This window comes from Petromyzon marinus, chromosome 27, assembly GCF_048934315.1.
Source record: "Petromyzon marinus isolate PM22_M1 ecotype Great Lakes invasive population chromosome 27, UKy_Petmar_22M1.pri1.0, whole genome shotgun sequence".
Lineage (NCBI taxonomy): Eukaryota > Metazoa > Chordata > Hyperoartia > Petromyzontiformes > Petromyzontidae > Petromyzon > Petromyzon marinus.
Genome location: NC_133693.1, coordinates 5125665 through 5142611, shown reverse-complemented (window position 1 = coordinate 5142611; position 16947 = coordinate 5125665). Strand labels below are relative to the sequence as shown.

At 45.7% G+C, this 16947-nt stretch overlaps 1 protein-coding gene across 1 annotated transcript in view; it reads left to right on the top strand.

Annotated features, from left to right (window-relative positions):
* The window catches only part of LOC116946476 (uncharacterized), a 151280-nt gene that overhangs the window by 121259 nt on the left and 13074 nt on the right, over window positions 1-16947 (top strand). Inside the window, exons 39-59 of the mRNA XM_032961391.2 lie at window positions 225-269; window positions 1579-1656; window positions 2633-2668; window positions 3056-3109; window positions 3371-3424; window positions 3790-3837; window positions 4353-4466; window positions 5155-5208; window positions 6216-6269; window positions 6733-6786; window positions 7877-7930; window positions 8492-8545; window positions 9143-9196; window positions 9680-9733; window positions 10594-10638; window positions 11335-11388; window positions 11623-11676; window positions 12592-12645; window positions 13434-13505; window positions 13722-13757; window positions 14708-14752. Coding sequence (XP_032817282.1) covers window positions 225-269; window positions 1579-1656; window positions 2633-2668; window positions 3056-3109; window positions 3371-3424; window positions 3790-3837; window positions 4353-4466; window positions 5155-5208; window positions 6216-6269; window positions 6733-6786; window positions 7877-7930; window positions 8492-8545; window positions 9143-9196; window positions 9680-9733; window positions 10594-10638; window positions 11335-11388; window positions 11623-11676; window positions 12592-12645; window positions 13434-13505; window positions 13722-13757; window positions 14708-14752 — 1167 coding nt within the window. The remainder of the gene's footprint in view (window positions 1-224; window positions 270-1578; window positions 1657-2632; window positions 2669-3055; window positions 3110-3370; window positions 3425-3789; window positions 3838-4352; window positions 4467-5154; window positions 5209-6215; window positions 6270-6732; window positions 6787-7876; window positions 7931-8491; window positions 8546-9142; window positions 9197-9679; window positions 9734-10593; window positions 10639-11334; window positions 11389-11622; window positions 11677-12591; window positions 12646-13433; window positions 13506-13721; window positions 13758-14707; window positions 14753-16947) is intronic.

Here is a 16947-nt window from a genome sequence, read left to right as displayed (position 1 = left end):
TCAATTTAGGCAAATCTCAGGTAACAACACATACAAGTTTAATTAAAGCAGTTACGTGTCTGTCTTGATGAACTGCTACGATAACATATGATTACAACGCTTGTTTCAAAAGCGATGAAAGTGTTACTTGTATTGCGTATAACTGTATTCACTTTGCGGGTGGATCAGTTTGCATTGGACGGCTGTGCGCTTTCATATTCACTGTTTTTTAAACTCTTTCCTAGGGGGAGAGAGGCCAAGCAGGTCCAACAGGCCCGCAAGGCCCCAAGGTAGGACTCTCAATACATGGCAATTGTTGAAGTGCACGGGCATCAACATTTTTATTAAAAAAAAAAACTGCTACACAAAACTGTAATGAATGTTCAATTTGTGTCCTTGTTTGTGTAATAGTAAGTGTGTGTGTGTGTGTTCACTTGCATGTGGTGAACGGTGGCATAATGGTTAGTGCATTGTACTACGAACAAAACGACCCGAGTTCGATTCCTGCTCGTGACCAATAAACAGTGGTGAAGAGTTAAACTGAACTGGTCCTGGGCCTCCCGAAGGTCCGAGTAATCTTTAGTTGAGTATCTGGGGCAACGTGTACACATCTGCACTGGGGGGACAGGTGTGTGCCGGGTTTGGTTCCTGGCCACACCATCCTCTTGCGCCGGTGTCTGTGAATGTGCGCAATGGGTTGCGGCGGTTGAGTAAGCACCGTGTGAATGTCAGCACTGGGGATACAAAGGTGGACGGACATGTTTGATGGCCGCACCACCTCACCATGTGACTGTGGCAGCCTTCGTAGGAGCTCACTAACACCACTTGCCCCAACTTTGTGGTAAAGGCTATATCGGTGGATCACTGCCTTTGTCTTTGTACGGGTGCGTGCGGTGGTCAAGTGATTAGTGTGTTGCACCTTGGTAGTGGTACCTAGGTTTTATTCCAGGACTGGGGAGACAAACGTGGCTCAACATGTCGTTGGCTACACCACCTTGTTATTTGCTCGTCTCTACGGCTATACAAATGATTCTAGATTTAAAGCTTTCGTGACTGCAAGGATCCATACTCTTTGGTTCTATTCGGTAAAGTCACGTAAAAAAACAAAAAAAAATTAACGACGTTTCGGCCACAACACAAGTGGCCTTCACCTGATGAATTTTTTATTTTTTGATGAATTTTTTATTTTTATTTTTTGTTGTTTTTTACGTGACTTTACCGAATAGAACCAAAGAGTATACAAATGATCTTTGTCTTGCGTGTGTTTGTGTTTGTCAGGGCAAGTGTGGAACGGTAGGGCAACGGTTAATGCGCTGTGCTACGAATCCGGCGAGAATCGAGTTCGATTCCCGCTGACGGCCAACACCAGTGACGATTATCTGAACCGGTCCCGGGTCTCCCGTAGCTCGACTCAGCCTCAAAACGAGTACTTAATGCGGTTTGTAAACAACGCCACTGGGGAGACAAAGGCGGCCGGGTGTGGTGCTGATCACCCACCCCCTCATGAGCCGTGCCAGGCCTTCATAGGTGCTGCTCGCTAACGCCACTTGCCCCAACAGTCTGTTAAAGCTACACGGGTGATCTTTGTCTTTGTGCCAGGGTGAGCGAGGGTTTTCTGGAAATCCGGGTCCCCCAGGGGAGAAAGGTCAGCCTGGTATAGGTGTTCCAGGTCCTCAGGTATGACCCCACTCAAAGCCAATGCACGATCACAAATAAACCCCCATTGACCCAGGTTTACACCGGCATATTAATTTGACGACTTAATGGAATATGCTAATGAGGTGCCTGGGTGACCTAGCGGTCAGAACACTTCGAGCACTCAGATGGCAATACTGAGGTCCTGGGTTCGAATCCAGATTTTCATCTACCTGTGGTTAAACCACCGCACCTCTGATTAGCACGGTTGGCTGCGTACGGTGCGAAAGAAGTTCAACATACATATATACATAAACCGGGTCATTAACTCTTCACGATCTGCTGTACAAAATGTGTTCAGATAACCCCAATGTCACTGCAAGAAAACCCCAACGTCAAATATAAACGGATATGGAGATGAAACCCACTCATCAGCCTATCCTTTTCACTTCCTCAACTACAAGTAAAACACAAGTCTTTCGCAAAGTTAATAAGGGGACTTCTGTGCGATTCCACGATGAGGACTTAGACTGGCTGTTTGTGCACATAAAACGTGGTTAATATTGGAGGTGGAAGGGTTTTTTTTGTGCTCACGTTAAATGCACCATTTAATGGATTTATTGTTTCTGCATTATTTCAAAATAAATGTCAATTGCATTCTACACGTTTTGGCACCTAAAAAATTACTTATAAGAATGTATAAGTAAAGTTTTAATCATTATCGAATGGCATTCTGCACATACTTGTATGGGAAATGTACACATGTGTAAACAACATTTGAACTCGACACATTCGTCGATAACACCGTGGCCTTCAAATTATTTGCTTTTTACATATATATATAACAGGCGAGGGTTCAGACAATGGCCCTTCTTCAAAGAACTGGCCACCCGTTCGTTCCCCACAATTATCTGGGCCACCACCGTCTCACCGCATTGAGCGGTGTTTGTCTTCCCTAATTGCTCTCCCGTTATGGTGCTAAATGCCTAAATGACAGTCGATTGTTGATCGTTTCAAGGGACCTCAGGGGACCGCTGGCGAGAGAGGGCCTCAGGTAACCGTTGCTGCTTCATCGCCGTCATCTTTACTTTGTATAAAGTTGCATATACGTGTGTGTGTCAGGTAACAGTCTGTTAAGGTTATAAGAGGGATCTTTGTCTTTGTGTATCAGTTAACGGTCTGTTAAGGCTGTATGGGGGATCTTTGTATTCATGGATCAGTTAACAGTCTGTTATGGCTATACGGAGGACCTTTGTCTTTTTGGATCAGTTAACAGTCTGTTAAGGCTATATGGGGGATCTTTGTCTTTGTGCGTGTATGTATGTTGAACTTCTTTCGCACCGTACATAGCCAACCATGCTAATCAAAAGTGTGGGGGAAGGACAGCTTGCGTACAATGTTAAGTAGTTTGGGTCAATAGTAACCTGTTTTGTTGGCCTAGGGTCCAAAAGGAGCTCCAGGATTCCCAGGCCTTCAAGGAATCCCTGGAAAAGATGTGAGTAGATGACACCGTAATTACTTATCATCACCATCGTCATCATCACCATAATCATCACCATCATCATCACGATTATATCAGTTTAACGACGTCATGGTTAGCATGACCATGGTTCGTATAATGATATCATCACCATCATTTTTCACACCATCATCATCACTTGCATCAATTGTATCATCCTCATCATGCCCATAACACTCATATTTGGTACACATTTCCTTGAGGTATGTTTGTATTTGTAATCTCACGTCCCCACAGGGAGACCCTGGGAAGGATGGAAGACCAGGAATCCAGGGCCCCCCTGGCAAGCCGGTAAGTATCCCGTAGACCAGTGTCAAGTCTGTTAACGAAATTAGGGGGGGGGGGGAAATATTCATCAACAAAGTGTTTGTTTCATTTTAGTCAACAATTACGACGAGTGGAACAATGTGGACGTCCGGAATAAGCGTCTCATTTGAGACGCACACATCGCACCCTGACTGACTCTGACGTTCCCGCTCGAAGGCACCGGTGGCGTAACCATCAACCGCATCGTCAGAACACCAACAGGCCATGCGCGCACCTCCTTCGTAAATCTAAAAGTAAAGACACAAGCCACAGCAGTAGTGCGGCTGTGGACTATTAATCCTTAACGATGTGGCCCTTAACGGCGGAACGCGTGCTCTTTCATTTCCCAGGCACCCCTGCCTTTGATCTCGCAAGGGGAGATGGGAAACCTGCTCAAGGTACGACTCAGCAGCAGCAGCAGCCTCGCTGTTCTCTAGCGCAGTGGTTCCCAACCTCTTTATTGTTGTGTACCCCCTACCAACCCTGTCCTCCTAGTCCTACCGGCAAATGCATTTATATTTAAGGTGGGAGAGCATGGGGAGGGAGGCAGAGTGAGATTGAGAGGGCAGAGATTGCGTGGAAGGGAGTCGATTGAGAGGAGAGTGGAGAGGTAGGAGAGTGCTTGGAGGGGACAAGAGTGAGATGAGAGGTGAGGAGTCGGAGAGTGCGTGGAGGGGAGTGGAATGAGATGAGAGGAAGGAGTGCATGCAGGGGACTAGAGTGAGATGAAAGAGGAGAGGTAGACAGGCATGAGTCCATAGATGGTCTTGAAGTTATCAATACAAAACCTTTAGCAATATCAAAGTGTGGTAGCATCAACCGCATTGACCGAGGTGACCTCTTGACCTTAATCTTTCTTTGCCCGCTACTGCGGTTGAATGACGTAGTGGTGCCGCGTTTTCTCTGCTTGCAGAACGTGTGCAGCAGTTGCCTGACAGGAGCCCAGGGCTCACCAGGTCTCCCCGGGCTCAAGGGAGATAAGGGCCCCACGGGGAGTCCTGGTGAGGATGGACGAGACGGGGAGAAGGTGGGGACTCGCTCTTACCCCACAGCGCTCACTCACAGTCACACTCTGTAGCGCTGCGTTAGCTACGGTCACATTCACCCTTTCCCATTCCGAGACGTCTTTCAAGTTTGCAGGGTGGGGGTCCCGTTCACCGCTGATTCTCGGAACGCACAAGCGGTCCAGCTTTAATTTGATTTAGAGATGCGTATTGCTGTTGTTTTTAAAGACTTACTCACCACGGAGAACTGTAGCGACACAACCGCACTCTATGATAGCTGGCGCCAAACTGTACCAAAGGCTCTCCCGCATGGCCTTGTGGGAGCCTCGGTACCAAAAAAGTTATTTTTTTAAATTATTTTATTTCGAGTCGGATGACGTACACGTACGTTCGCGTACATCATTGAAAATGGTGCCTGAGGCCGTCGGGTGGCTCAAGAGGTGAGAGCGCGGTTACGCGGCCCAGCGGCAGCACGTTCAATGCTCGTTGCAGAGCTTCACGGTACAAACCCAGCCACTGCCCTGGTCGCCAGGTCCATAGGCACAGCATGCTAACCGCTACACTATCGCTCCCGTAGCACACGCGCACACACACACACGTGCGCGCGCATTTAATGCCCAAACGCTTCGTTTACATGCGATCGTTACGTTGTCCACATCGAGGGCCAAACGTAACTTTGCGCCCTGTCTTCGTGGACATTGGTGTCTCTAGGGAGATGCTGGTTCTCAAGGTTCTGCCGGAACCCCCGGAGTGGATGGGATGAAGGTGAGGGTCAAGGTGGTGATCAGAATCGCAGTCTACGGGAACCTTTTTGCCAGTATCACAATTATGAAAAATAAGAATATGTTTTTTTTCCCTTTCTGGCCATGAAACAGGTGTTAAGATGTTCAAACACCAACTAGGTACCTTTTGCAAGACATCAAGTCTAGGCCAATGAGTTTCTCCGCCTGATGAAGACCGCTTGTGTTGCGATCGAAACGTCGTAGGTTTTTTTCTCTATTATTATTTTCAATTTTTTTTGTATCTACGTGACTATACTGAAAGAACCAAGAATATGCATATATTATATATCAGAGCACGTTTGTTTGCATGTTTTAACACAGGCACGTGTGGTACACAAGTACATGCTTTGCAAAAGGTATCTATTTGATGTTTTAACACGTTAACACCTGGTTTATTTCCAGAAAGAGGAAAACTTATTCCTATATTTCATATAATCACACTCATCTTCTAAATCAGCATCCACATTGTATTCATTGTCCATTAGTAAACATATCTTCATTACCATCATTATCATGGGTATTATAATCATTGTCATTCTATACATCTCTGGCCACCGCGAGAGGGCTGCTGTCTCCCACCCGTGGCCAGGAGACCTCGACATTGGCATCTAGCTCCTGAGCACGTGGTCACGATCAATAAGAGAATAGAACCACCACCACCAGCATATCGTGTTGAAGTACCTTTAATATCAACACTTAATACAAATAGCATGGTAGTGAGAATGTATTTGTCTAATATCATTTTTTGGTGCATAGTTGGTCTCGTTTTCATGCCACGAAATTCCGGTCACGGCTAACATCAGTGGCTTGCGATGATTTCATCCGGTCCTGGACTCCCGCCATATCACCAATGTGTACCGACCAGCGGGGTGAAGTATGGTCAAACAACCCCCATGACTGACACGGCATGGGGAGGCCTTCATCCAGCAGTGGATTGACCAAGGGCTGTAAATCATTTTTATTAATTGTATCATTCTTATATAATTTCAGGGCAGCAAAGGAGAGAGGGGGTTGACAGGCCCTGCAGGTGACAAAGGGGAAAGGGTGAGTTTTATTTAAACAAAACAATTGTGTATTTCGCGTGCCAGGAAGTGGAATATAATTAAATGTTTCCTTTACTTGTGCTATTATTTTATTTCAAAGGCATTGAAAGTGAGCGGGCGGCTTTTTATATACTGGACATGTTTTACAGAGAGGTTATATATTAAAAATGATACTTACATACACACGTTAAGTACAAGCTTATCTTACCCAGTATACATTGATCATTTGTAATCATGGGAAAGTTAGAAGTTTTACAAATGGTAATGACTGTGCACGTGTGTGCATGTGTGCGTGTGCACGCGGGCGTATATGCGTTTCGGCTTGGTTACGCGCGTGCATTTGTGTGCGCGTGTGCCCTGGGTGTGATTGTACTTGTGTATATGTGGGCGCGTCTGTGCGATTGTGTGTGTGTTTTTGCGCGTGTGCGTGTGTCTGCATGCGTGCTGTGTGTGAACGTCTAAAGGGTCTCCCAGGGTTACCTGGGTATTTTCCTGAGCCCAGCGTCATCGGTTCTCAAGTGAGTAAACATATCAAACACAACTTGATGGCCTTGGGCTGTGGTTGTCCTTGTAAAAGAGCTGTTCGCTCAATGGTCCTTGACGTCTTTGTCTGAGTCTGAACTATTTTCCATTTAACGATTACGTTTTTGCCCGCAACGAAGCGGGCAAAAGGACATCCTCTAAATTCGAAACCGGTTGCTCAATTATCTCCTTCTTTGTTGGTAAGAAATATATAAAGTAATTTCCCAAACATGTTTCTCGTACAGAGTGCTGGCTTCATGACCTCGATAGCATGAATCTGGACCTATGCATGCCGTTGTCAACATTACCCAGCTTGTAGTGGCTTCAGGTGAATTGTGACAAATCCAAATGACGGTGAATGCTATTTTGGCTTCAACTGTTGTATGTATGTTGAACTTCTTTCGTACCGTACATAGCCAACCGTACTAATTGCAGGTGTGGGGGAAGGACAACAAACTAAACACAAAAACATTTCTCAAAAAATTAGTTTTCAAGCTATATTTAAAAGTTCATAGTTCCAGTGGCTTCCTAATATCAGAAGGAAGAGCATTTCAGGTGGCCGCAGAAGCGTATCTGAAAGCGCGCGATGCTGTGACCATCTTTGTTGCTGACTCTGAGCATATTTTTTTTCAATACGCTTGTTGTTTACATAGGAAAGCCTCACGGAGTCTCAAGACTCTTTGTCAGGGGGGTCCTGCCATTGACCGAAGAAGCTGCAGCTTATTATATATTTTTTTCATATTCAGTGAAGCTTTCCTGGGTGAACTAATAATTACTGTTAGGGATAAGTATAGTATTACAATGGGACGGAGCGGTGGCATAGTGGATAGCGCACTGCACCATGAACCAGAACCTGAGTTAGATTCAAAGCCATGGTGAGCATCCGTGGCATGCGATATCTAAATCAGTCCTGTGCTCCCCATCTTAACCTCACAGCACTGCCCAGCTTGTTGAAGAATGGCCAAACAGCCCCCATAACCGACACAGCATGGGGAGACCCGTCATCCAGCAGTGGATTGGCAGACCCATGTATCATAATAATAATCATCATAAAACATTGCAATGGCTGCTTGTCTCTACCTGCAGGGAATGCTTGGAGAAGTCGGTTCCCCAGGATTAAGAGGCCCGCCCGGCATAAAGGTGAGACATTACGCGGCCCGGTCTGTCCGGTAAAATATGTACAATTAAAAAAAATCTCTAAATATTGACGTGACCGTTGCTTCCAGTGAAAAGAGGCTGCTTAGGGCAGAAAACACCACGAAGCTAGGGAGGCCGTAAAACGCACGGCGCCACTTGCTGCTCCGGACTGTGCCGCTGAAGAAAGAATGCAATGGTGTTTTTCGCGGAGTGAAAAGGCTCATTTATTCCGTGTCGAACCACGAGAAAAAACCCAGGCTGCGTGCGTTTTGTTACTCGAGTGGCGCGGAGAGATCCACGGCTGGCAAGCGCAGGCGGGCCGAAGCCTCGAGGAGTATTTGTTTAGTTTGAGTGCACGCTAAAGCACTGCAGGGAGTGTAACTTTATTCAACAAAGCGGCCACCATTTTTGCAAGTAACCGCCAAAGTAGATTTTTGTACTTAGAACATAGATATTAATGCACCCAATATTAAGGCTAAACAGTGGATCTCTGCCCTTATCTGTGCCTGTCTCCGTGTGTGATTTCACTGAATTATTTGACTATGGTGGTTGGGCCTTGTCTAGGGAGAGCCAGGAGAGGCTGGGCTTCCCGGTCCTATGGGCCTGCCAGGACCACCTGTGAGTCTTTAATGCCGCTCGCATTATTTTAATTTACACACACTAATGCTTGATTTGCTTCTTCTGATAGCTGCCACTTATCGCTTTCCCTGGCAGACTCAGCAGCGAGCTTTAGTATAACAGTGTAGTTGGCCTTCTCCTCCATGCTCTGCCAGACATTTTAGAAAAGGTGGGACTATCCAAACTTGCACCACCACACGCGACCTCGCAATCAACTCACCTTGGAGCTAGAACCGGCGGTGTCTGGATATTTTGGATAATGTCACAAAGAAGGTTCACAGGCTCATTCAAGAATGTGACCTTTACAAGCTAAAAAAAATCAGCAAGCAGGCATTCTTTAAAAAATCGCTCTTCACGGGGCATCGGAGGGGCAGCTACACGTTTCAGGGATCGTGTTCGGTAAGACGCCTTGCAGACATCAGCGGCATGTTCAAAGTTGTAATTGTTTCTCTGAGCAAAGAGTCTTAAAAGCGTTTTTCAAAGAGGGGTGCTTAATATTTGTTTTCAATTGAGAGTGAAAACAATTTCACTCAACAACTCCAAGCTATTTTTGTGAATGCTTGGTTTTCAATTCCTGTGGTTGTCTTGTTGTTGTAGGGCCTGCCTGGGGTGGATGGAAGGAACGGCAGAGATGGACAATCTGGTGAAAAGGTTAGGCCCTCGAGTCCAGACCGCAAACCGGCAATCTGACGTTGACACGGCGCTAATGTCGACGTTTGACTTCAATGAAGTGGAGCTTGTAACGTTACCGATATATCAATGGACAAATACTGATCTGTTTGCACAAATTAGCATTGAGAGTAACATAAGTATTTTGACTTTATGTGTAATTTGTGAGCTATTAAATCAGCTCATTTGCAGCCACTCGCTAGATTATTACACTGCAGGATGGTGAGAAATGGCAATGTCTTGAGGAGGCCTCCATCCAGCAGTGGATTAATCATGGCTAATGATGATGATAACGTTTTCGTGACAATATTTTTTGCTTTCACACGCTGTTCGAGAAAAATTAAGCCAAATATATTGATTGCTAATAATTTTTTATTTTGTTTCACTTTGAAAATGTAATTGCTTTGGTGTGTTATATATGTGTTGAAGCTAAAATATTTTGCCGGTGTTGTTGTTGTTGATCAGGGCATGAAGGGGGAGCCGGGTCTGGTGGCATTCGATGGAGTAGAGGGGAACATGGTAATTGTGAAACATGATCCCGTTCTGTCTGGCCTCCCTACAACACTCTCCTGTCTGCCCGCTTGTTTTTCTCGCATCTTACTTCATCATAGATGCATTGCTTTCACCCATGCACTTTGATCCAGTGTTGTGGGCAGGGATACTTTATATATATTTTTATGGGCGTAACAATATATTGATTCATTGGTAATTCCGACGTGGGAATTAGCTGCTTTCAGCTTGCGTAGAATGCGACCGGGCTGCTCTTATTGACCTTTGAACTACGCACGGCAGGCGGATATTTTGTTCACAAAGGGAAAAGGAAAGAGTCGCCCCTGTCTGTCGTGAATGTGGTGAAGTGCGGTCTGTCCATCACGTACCCGACCACTGCCATTTACACACGTACACAAGAGGTGCGGACACGATGCATCAAGCTACTTCTGAGTGCATTACCAAATGTAACACACGGTTTATCAGTTTATTTTCATATGCCACATGAAAGTAGGAAATTTTGACTGATATCATTGCTTTTGCGCATCAAATCACGTGTAAGAAGTTATCTCTTTCTATTGATGTCGCTGACATGCTCATGTTGCATTTAGGCGAATGGAGATAACAAAATTTGGTCAGATATTAATAACGCCAGTTGCAAGTGGTATCGGAACCTGTCCTGGGCCTCTCCTAGGTCAACTGAGCCTTCAATGAGTAATTTGATTGGTGTGTAAACATCAGCACTGGAGAAACGAAGTCAAGTGGCTATGGTGCTGGCCACACCACCCTCTCGTGCGCTGTTCCGGCCGCAATAGGTGCTTGCTAACAGTGCTTACCCCAACAGTCTATGCAGGCTAAACAGGGAATCTCTGTGTTCTGTGTGTGTGTAGGGTTTTAAAGGATTTACTGGAGAACCAGGTCCACCTGGGCCAAAGGTATATCAGCACTTGTCACATTAATTATAATTGCAAATAATATTAATTCCTTTCGGTTGTCTAGGGAAGCCTCAGAACTCTTGTTCAGGAGAGGTCTGCCTCTCCTGAACAAGTGTTTGGCTTGTGGGAAGAAATCAGGCAACCACTGGTGCACTGCCACCTTCTGGGCACCTCGCAGCCCAAGACGATAACGCCTTACATCCACTACGAACTAAAGTCAACATTTTGCTTTGCTCCAGAGACCTGGCGGGATCCACCACGTTCAGTGTGATTTTTGTCGCAATGTATCGAACGGCGGGAAAAGTAACTGGGCTTGGGCAGGGCAAGTCCCTTAGAAGGGACGATAGCCGGCGGTCGAGACTGAGCATGGAGCGGCAGCCAAAGGAGGGAAGCATGTGTCCCGTGGAGGTAGAGCAACGAACTGAAGCTTGTGCGCGGGCGATGGATGTAAATTCACATCGCAAGACCGTGGGAGATTGAAACTGCTTGGAGAGGCCTTCATTCAACCAGTGGATCGATTGTGGCCCATGATGATGGTGATGATGATGCTGCATAAGCAGTGGATCGATTGTGGCCCATGATGATGGTGATGATGATGCTGCATAAGCAGTGGATCGATTGTGGCCCATGATGATTGTGGTGCTGCGCGTGTGTAAGCAGTAATTACAGAACCAGAACATTTCCCGTGTGTCCCAGGGTGAAAAGGGCCCGTCTGGGCTCCCCGGGAGGGATGGCATTCAAGGGATTGACGTGAGTTCCCCCAACGCCCGCACCTCCACGAGCACCTATACCTGTGCAAATTAAACTTTCAGCCTCATTGGGCCCCTACCTGGTCAGACAAAGGAAACTGAACTGACTTCAACATCTTTCTGCGCGTTTATAGCCAGGGTAATGAGTTGCCAAGGCTATAAACCAATCTATCTTTTTATTATATTTTTGACACTGCACGTAATTTCTTGTTAATTCTTGGACTTTATCTCCCAGGGGAGCCCAGGTCTCCCTGGGCCACAGGGACCCCCGGGGCCCATCGGAGAACCGGTGAGTGCAGTACAACACAACAGCAGCCACCCTTTGAAATACGACCGGCGTCCCGCCCCACGCAGCGTGTATACTGTACGCACACAGTTGGTAGTGGTGCTGGATGTGGTGGCCACGATGTTGTTCCACTCGTGTGATTGGGCGCGTAGTGATGCACCCATCGACTAGAAGATGACATTTACCTCTCACGGCACACTGGGGGGGGGGGGGGGGAGGGGGGGGAGGGCGCAAATAGGAATTCGGCCCTTTCTGTCGCTTTTTTATAATCCAGAATAAAATTATTAACACATCAGAAATTATTGTCCGAAGTTATCAGCACTAATTTGCTTCCAGCGAAATGTTTAGCTGGGCGCACCGCTCGATGATACATGCGTTTCATTGCAGGCGTCAAACTTGACGATTTGAAGTTGACGCAAATCACGTCAAATGATTTGCTCGCGTGGTACATTGTTGTGATATCAGGGCCTCCTCCTCGTCTATTCAGATCTTTCCCTTCAATGTTTTACCACTACCCATGCCCAATGATGCAAAACCCTCCACTACTATTCAACTGCGTTATTTCAGTTCCAATATTAGAATTTTAATACTAATTTTAAACGAATAAAACTATTTAAATGTTTGGCAAATTATTGGTAGTAATGCACACGGTGATTATATGGCTTTTGTTACCAGATTACCTTTAGGATTTATCAGAGAAATGTAATATTGCGTTTCTGCTGCTATAAATTGGGATTAAGATTTTTGGGAGGTCCCTCAAAATTAAAGGCCCTGAACTACGGCCCCTGAAGGCCCTGCATTAACATGGCCCCGACGACCATTCCCACTGGCTGTATGTGATGGAGCTTTCACTGTGTCCCAGTTGACCCGTTAACCTTCCCTGTGTCTTCTTTGTTTCCTCCCGCTTGCCTGCGCTAGGGTCGCCTGGGACCTCCAGGGCATCACGGCCTCCGAGGACTTCCAGGAGAAGCTGTGAGTGCTGCCCACCAGTGGCGGTGCTAGGCCCAAGCAAACTGAGCTAATGCTTTGGGCTCAAAGCAATTCAAGGGGCCCTGGATTCATGACAGAAAAAATATTGGTCAACTAAATATCAGCTCGAATTAAAATAAAATTAACGTATACATAGCCGTACATTGCTAACAGTCATGCAGACCCTGTGAGCAACTATTTGCAGGTCAGTTATAATGCGATATTGGCAGGGGTTCGGATGGATCAGTGGTCATATTAGATGATGTCTTCATGAAATATGTAAAATTAGTGGGCTGGATTATCTAGGGGTCATAGCACTCAGGCATCTGCTTGTGAATAAAAATGGTTATTAAGTGTAGTTAGGTGATGGTCTTAGCCCGGTTACCAATTATTGCACGAAAGAAAACTCAGATTAAATTTGGTTTTGCACTTAATTCAGACAAATGCCAGCTGTGAGGCTATATCGCTTTGACTACCATGTGACAAACATTACTATCATATGCAGAGCGGGTGGGAAAGTGCTGCCTTCTACTGTGCGGACCTGTGGTCCCTTGAAGGAATCTCAGAGGTAGCTCCGCGATATCTGCTTCCGTGGGGCCTTTGCCCTTTTACACAAACGACGCCACTTCTCTGCGAGCGATTTGAGTGGATTCTTCATGTCGTGGCGTGACGCCGATAGCACAATTGGGTTAACATTGAGAGTAAATAACGAATCTTTTTTTTACATGACGTCGGGGTAGACGCTGTTGATTGTGGTGACCTCTCTCTCTCTGCCCCTCTTCTCTAACCAGGGCGCGAAGGGAGACCAGGGCTCCGTGGGAGACGTTGGATTCCCAGGATCACGAGGACCTCCGGGGCCTATGGTGGGAGGCCCATTTTAGTGCCTGATAAAATTGCCCCATAATTATGGTATCGCAATCAAAGGCTGTGTACGCAGTCTGCATTTCTATTAGTTTGCCGCTAAAGAAATAAACTGTGGGGAGAAGTGGGCGATGTGTGGGGGGAGGCGAGGGCGGGCAGCGACTATGCTTTCAAAGTAAAATGTGTGTTAATCTGCTTGTTTCGCTCTCTCTTTTAAGGGACCTGTGGGGAGAGCTGGGGAGCCGGGTAGAGAGGTGAGTGTGAACGCGGGAGATTGAAAGCGTGGTGGGAATAAGCAGAGTGTTGTCGTTTGTAATCAAACCGTAAGCGACGCGATGGTATGAAACCTGTAACCTGTAATATGGTTACAGGTGTACAGGTTTCATACCATCACTCATAAGTTCAACATACATACATCGGGCGCATTGAGAAATACGGCTCGGCTTCCACGCTTGGCTATCCATCGAACAAAGGTGGCCACCGCATTGCCCGCTTTCAGGTGCGCTTCTTCAGCCGTCTGGAATGCTCTTCCTTCCGATTTTAGGGAGTGACTGGAGCTATGCACTTTTAAATCTAGATTTAAAATGAATTTGTTGAGAATTGCTTTTTGTATTTAGTTTGTTGTTCTTCCCCCACACCTCCGATTAGTACGATTGGCTACTTACGGTGCGAAATAAGTTCAACATAGATACATACATGCGGTGGTGAATGCTCGTAAACCAGCACTTTGGAGGAAAGGGGTGCTGGGAGGTGGCCAGGAGATGTCAGTACAGCAAGCGTGTCCGAGGACCACATTTGTGTGGAACTTTGAGTGTCATCCTTTTTTTTCAGGGTTCTCTGGTTTTGTTCGATGTAAAATATACTCATGAGTAAACTTGGACAAATATCCCAGTAATGGATCATTCTGAAAAAGATTCTTGAGGTTTAGCGAGTCTCATGGATCTCTATTTTTCTTATACAGAAAAGGCCCCCATTGCTTAGATGGAGAGCTCTTGCCAATAACATCTGTTAACCCAACAGTATTTATTTTAACAAGCCTGATGAGACTCAGAAAACTAAAACATGTTCAAAGATTTGCTTACTGAAATACATGCTGCACCTGGATAATACTGATCTAAAATCCAATAGGCCCAAAAGCTAAGATATACTTTTACGTGGTAGATACAGAACGGATTTCCACTTACGTGCGCATTTTCTTGTACAGGGCCAGCTTGGAGGGAAGGGAGACCGTGGGCAGAAGGGAGAACGCGTAAGTGTTTATACATCCACTCGGCACCAAAAACAACGTCTTCAAAATAAAGCATTCAACGATGGCAGCATTTCAGAACACTTTGACGACTAAAGCAATTATGCATTTTGTATTATGTCTGTGTGGAAAGTGCGCAAAGAAACATTCTGTAGAGTAAATGGTTGCTTGGCAGTAATCTGACGCTATCCTTTGTTCATCTATTTACGGTGTAGTTGGCAACATGTGCATTATAAGCAATGTATATCGAACAAGATAAAATGATTGTAAGACTTACGGCAAGCTTACGATTAATGGAATGCTGTTGAAGAAGTTCAGCAAAGCATAAAAACAAAACAATACAGATTAATAACACCATCACAAAAGTGATGCGAAACTGATATCAGGGCAATTGTCATATCATGGCAACGTGTCCAAATATCAGGCGAAGCAGAACAACACCAAGAAGGCGTGGATACTTTCGCCAAAAATGGAAGATCAAGTACAGTGAGGGAAAAAAGTATTTGATCCCCTGCTGATTTTGTACTTTTGCCCACTGACAAAGAAATGATCAGTCTATAATTTTAATGGTAGGTTTATTTGAACAGTGAGAGACAGAATAACAACAAAAAAATCCAGAAAAACGCATGTCAAAAATGTTATAAATTGATTTGCATTTTAATGAGGGAAATAAGTATTTGACCCCCTCTCAATCAGAAAGATTTCTGGCTCCCAGGTATATTTTATACAGGTAACAAGCTGAGATTAGGAGCACACTCTTAAAGGGAGTGCTCCTAATCTCAGCTGGTTACCTATATAAAAGACACCTGTCCACAGAAACAATCAATCAGATTCCAAACTCTCCACCATGGCCGAGACCAAAGAGCTCTCCAAGGATGTCAGGGACAAGATTGTAGACCTACACAAGGCTGGAATGGGCTACAAGACCATTGCCAAGCAGCTTGGTGAGAAGATGACAACAGTTGGTGCGATTATTCGCAAATGGAAGAAACACAAAGTTCTGTCAATCTTCCTCGGCCTGGGGCTGCATGCAAGATCTCACCTCGTGGAGTTGCAATGATCATGAGAACGGTGATGAATCAGCCCAGAACTACACGGGAGGATCTTGTCAATGATCTCAAGGCAGCTGGGACCATAGTCACCAAGAAAACAATTGGTAACACACTACACCGTGAAGGACTGAAATCCTGCAGCGCCCGCAAGGTCCCCCTGCTCAAGAAAGCACATATACATGCCCGTTTGAAGTTTGCCAATGAACATCTGAATGATTCAGAGGACAACTGGGTGAAAGTGTTGTGGTCAGATGAGACCAAAATGGAGCTCTTTGGCATCAACTCAACTCGCCGTGTTTGGAGGAGGAGGAGGGATGCTGCCTTTGACCCCAAGAACACCATCCCCACCGTCAAACATGGAGGTGGAAACATTATGCTTTGGGGGTGTTTTTCTGCTAAGGGGACAGGACAACTTCACCGCATCAAAGGGACGATGGACGGGGCCATGTACCGTCAAATCGTGGGTGAGAACCTCATTCCCTCAGCCAGGGCATTGAAAATGGGTCGTGGATGGGTATTCCAGCATGACAATGACCCAAAACACACGACCAAGGCAACAAAGGAGTGGCTCAAGAAGAAGCACATTAAGGTCCTGGAGTGGCTTAGCCAGTCTCCAGACCTTAATCCCATAGAAAATCTGTGGAGGGAGCTGAAGGTTCGAGTTGCCAAACGTCAGCCTCAAACTTTAATGACTTGGAGAAGATCTGCAAAGAGGAGTGGGACAAAATCCTTCCTGAGATGTGTGCAAACCTGGTGGCCAACTACAAGAAACGTCTGACCTCTGTGATTGCCAACAAGGGTTTTGCCACCAAGTACTAAGTCATGTTTTGCAGAGGGGTCAAATACTTATTTCCCTTATTAAAATGCAAATCAATTTATAAAAAAAATTACATGCGTTTTTCTGGATTTTGTTGTTGTCATTCTGTCTCTCACTGTTCAAATAAACCTAACATTAAAATTATAGACTGATCATTTCTTTGTCCGTGGGCAAACGTACAAAAACAGCAGGGGATCAAATACTTTTTTCCCTCACTGTACCAAACTGTGACATTGTGGTGAGGTACAAACCATCAGGCGCGTATCACTGGTGATTACACAATACAACGAGCATAACCTGGTGGAACGAGTGGACTACTCCACTCGGCT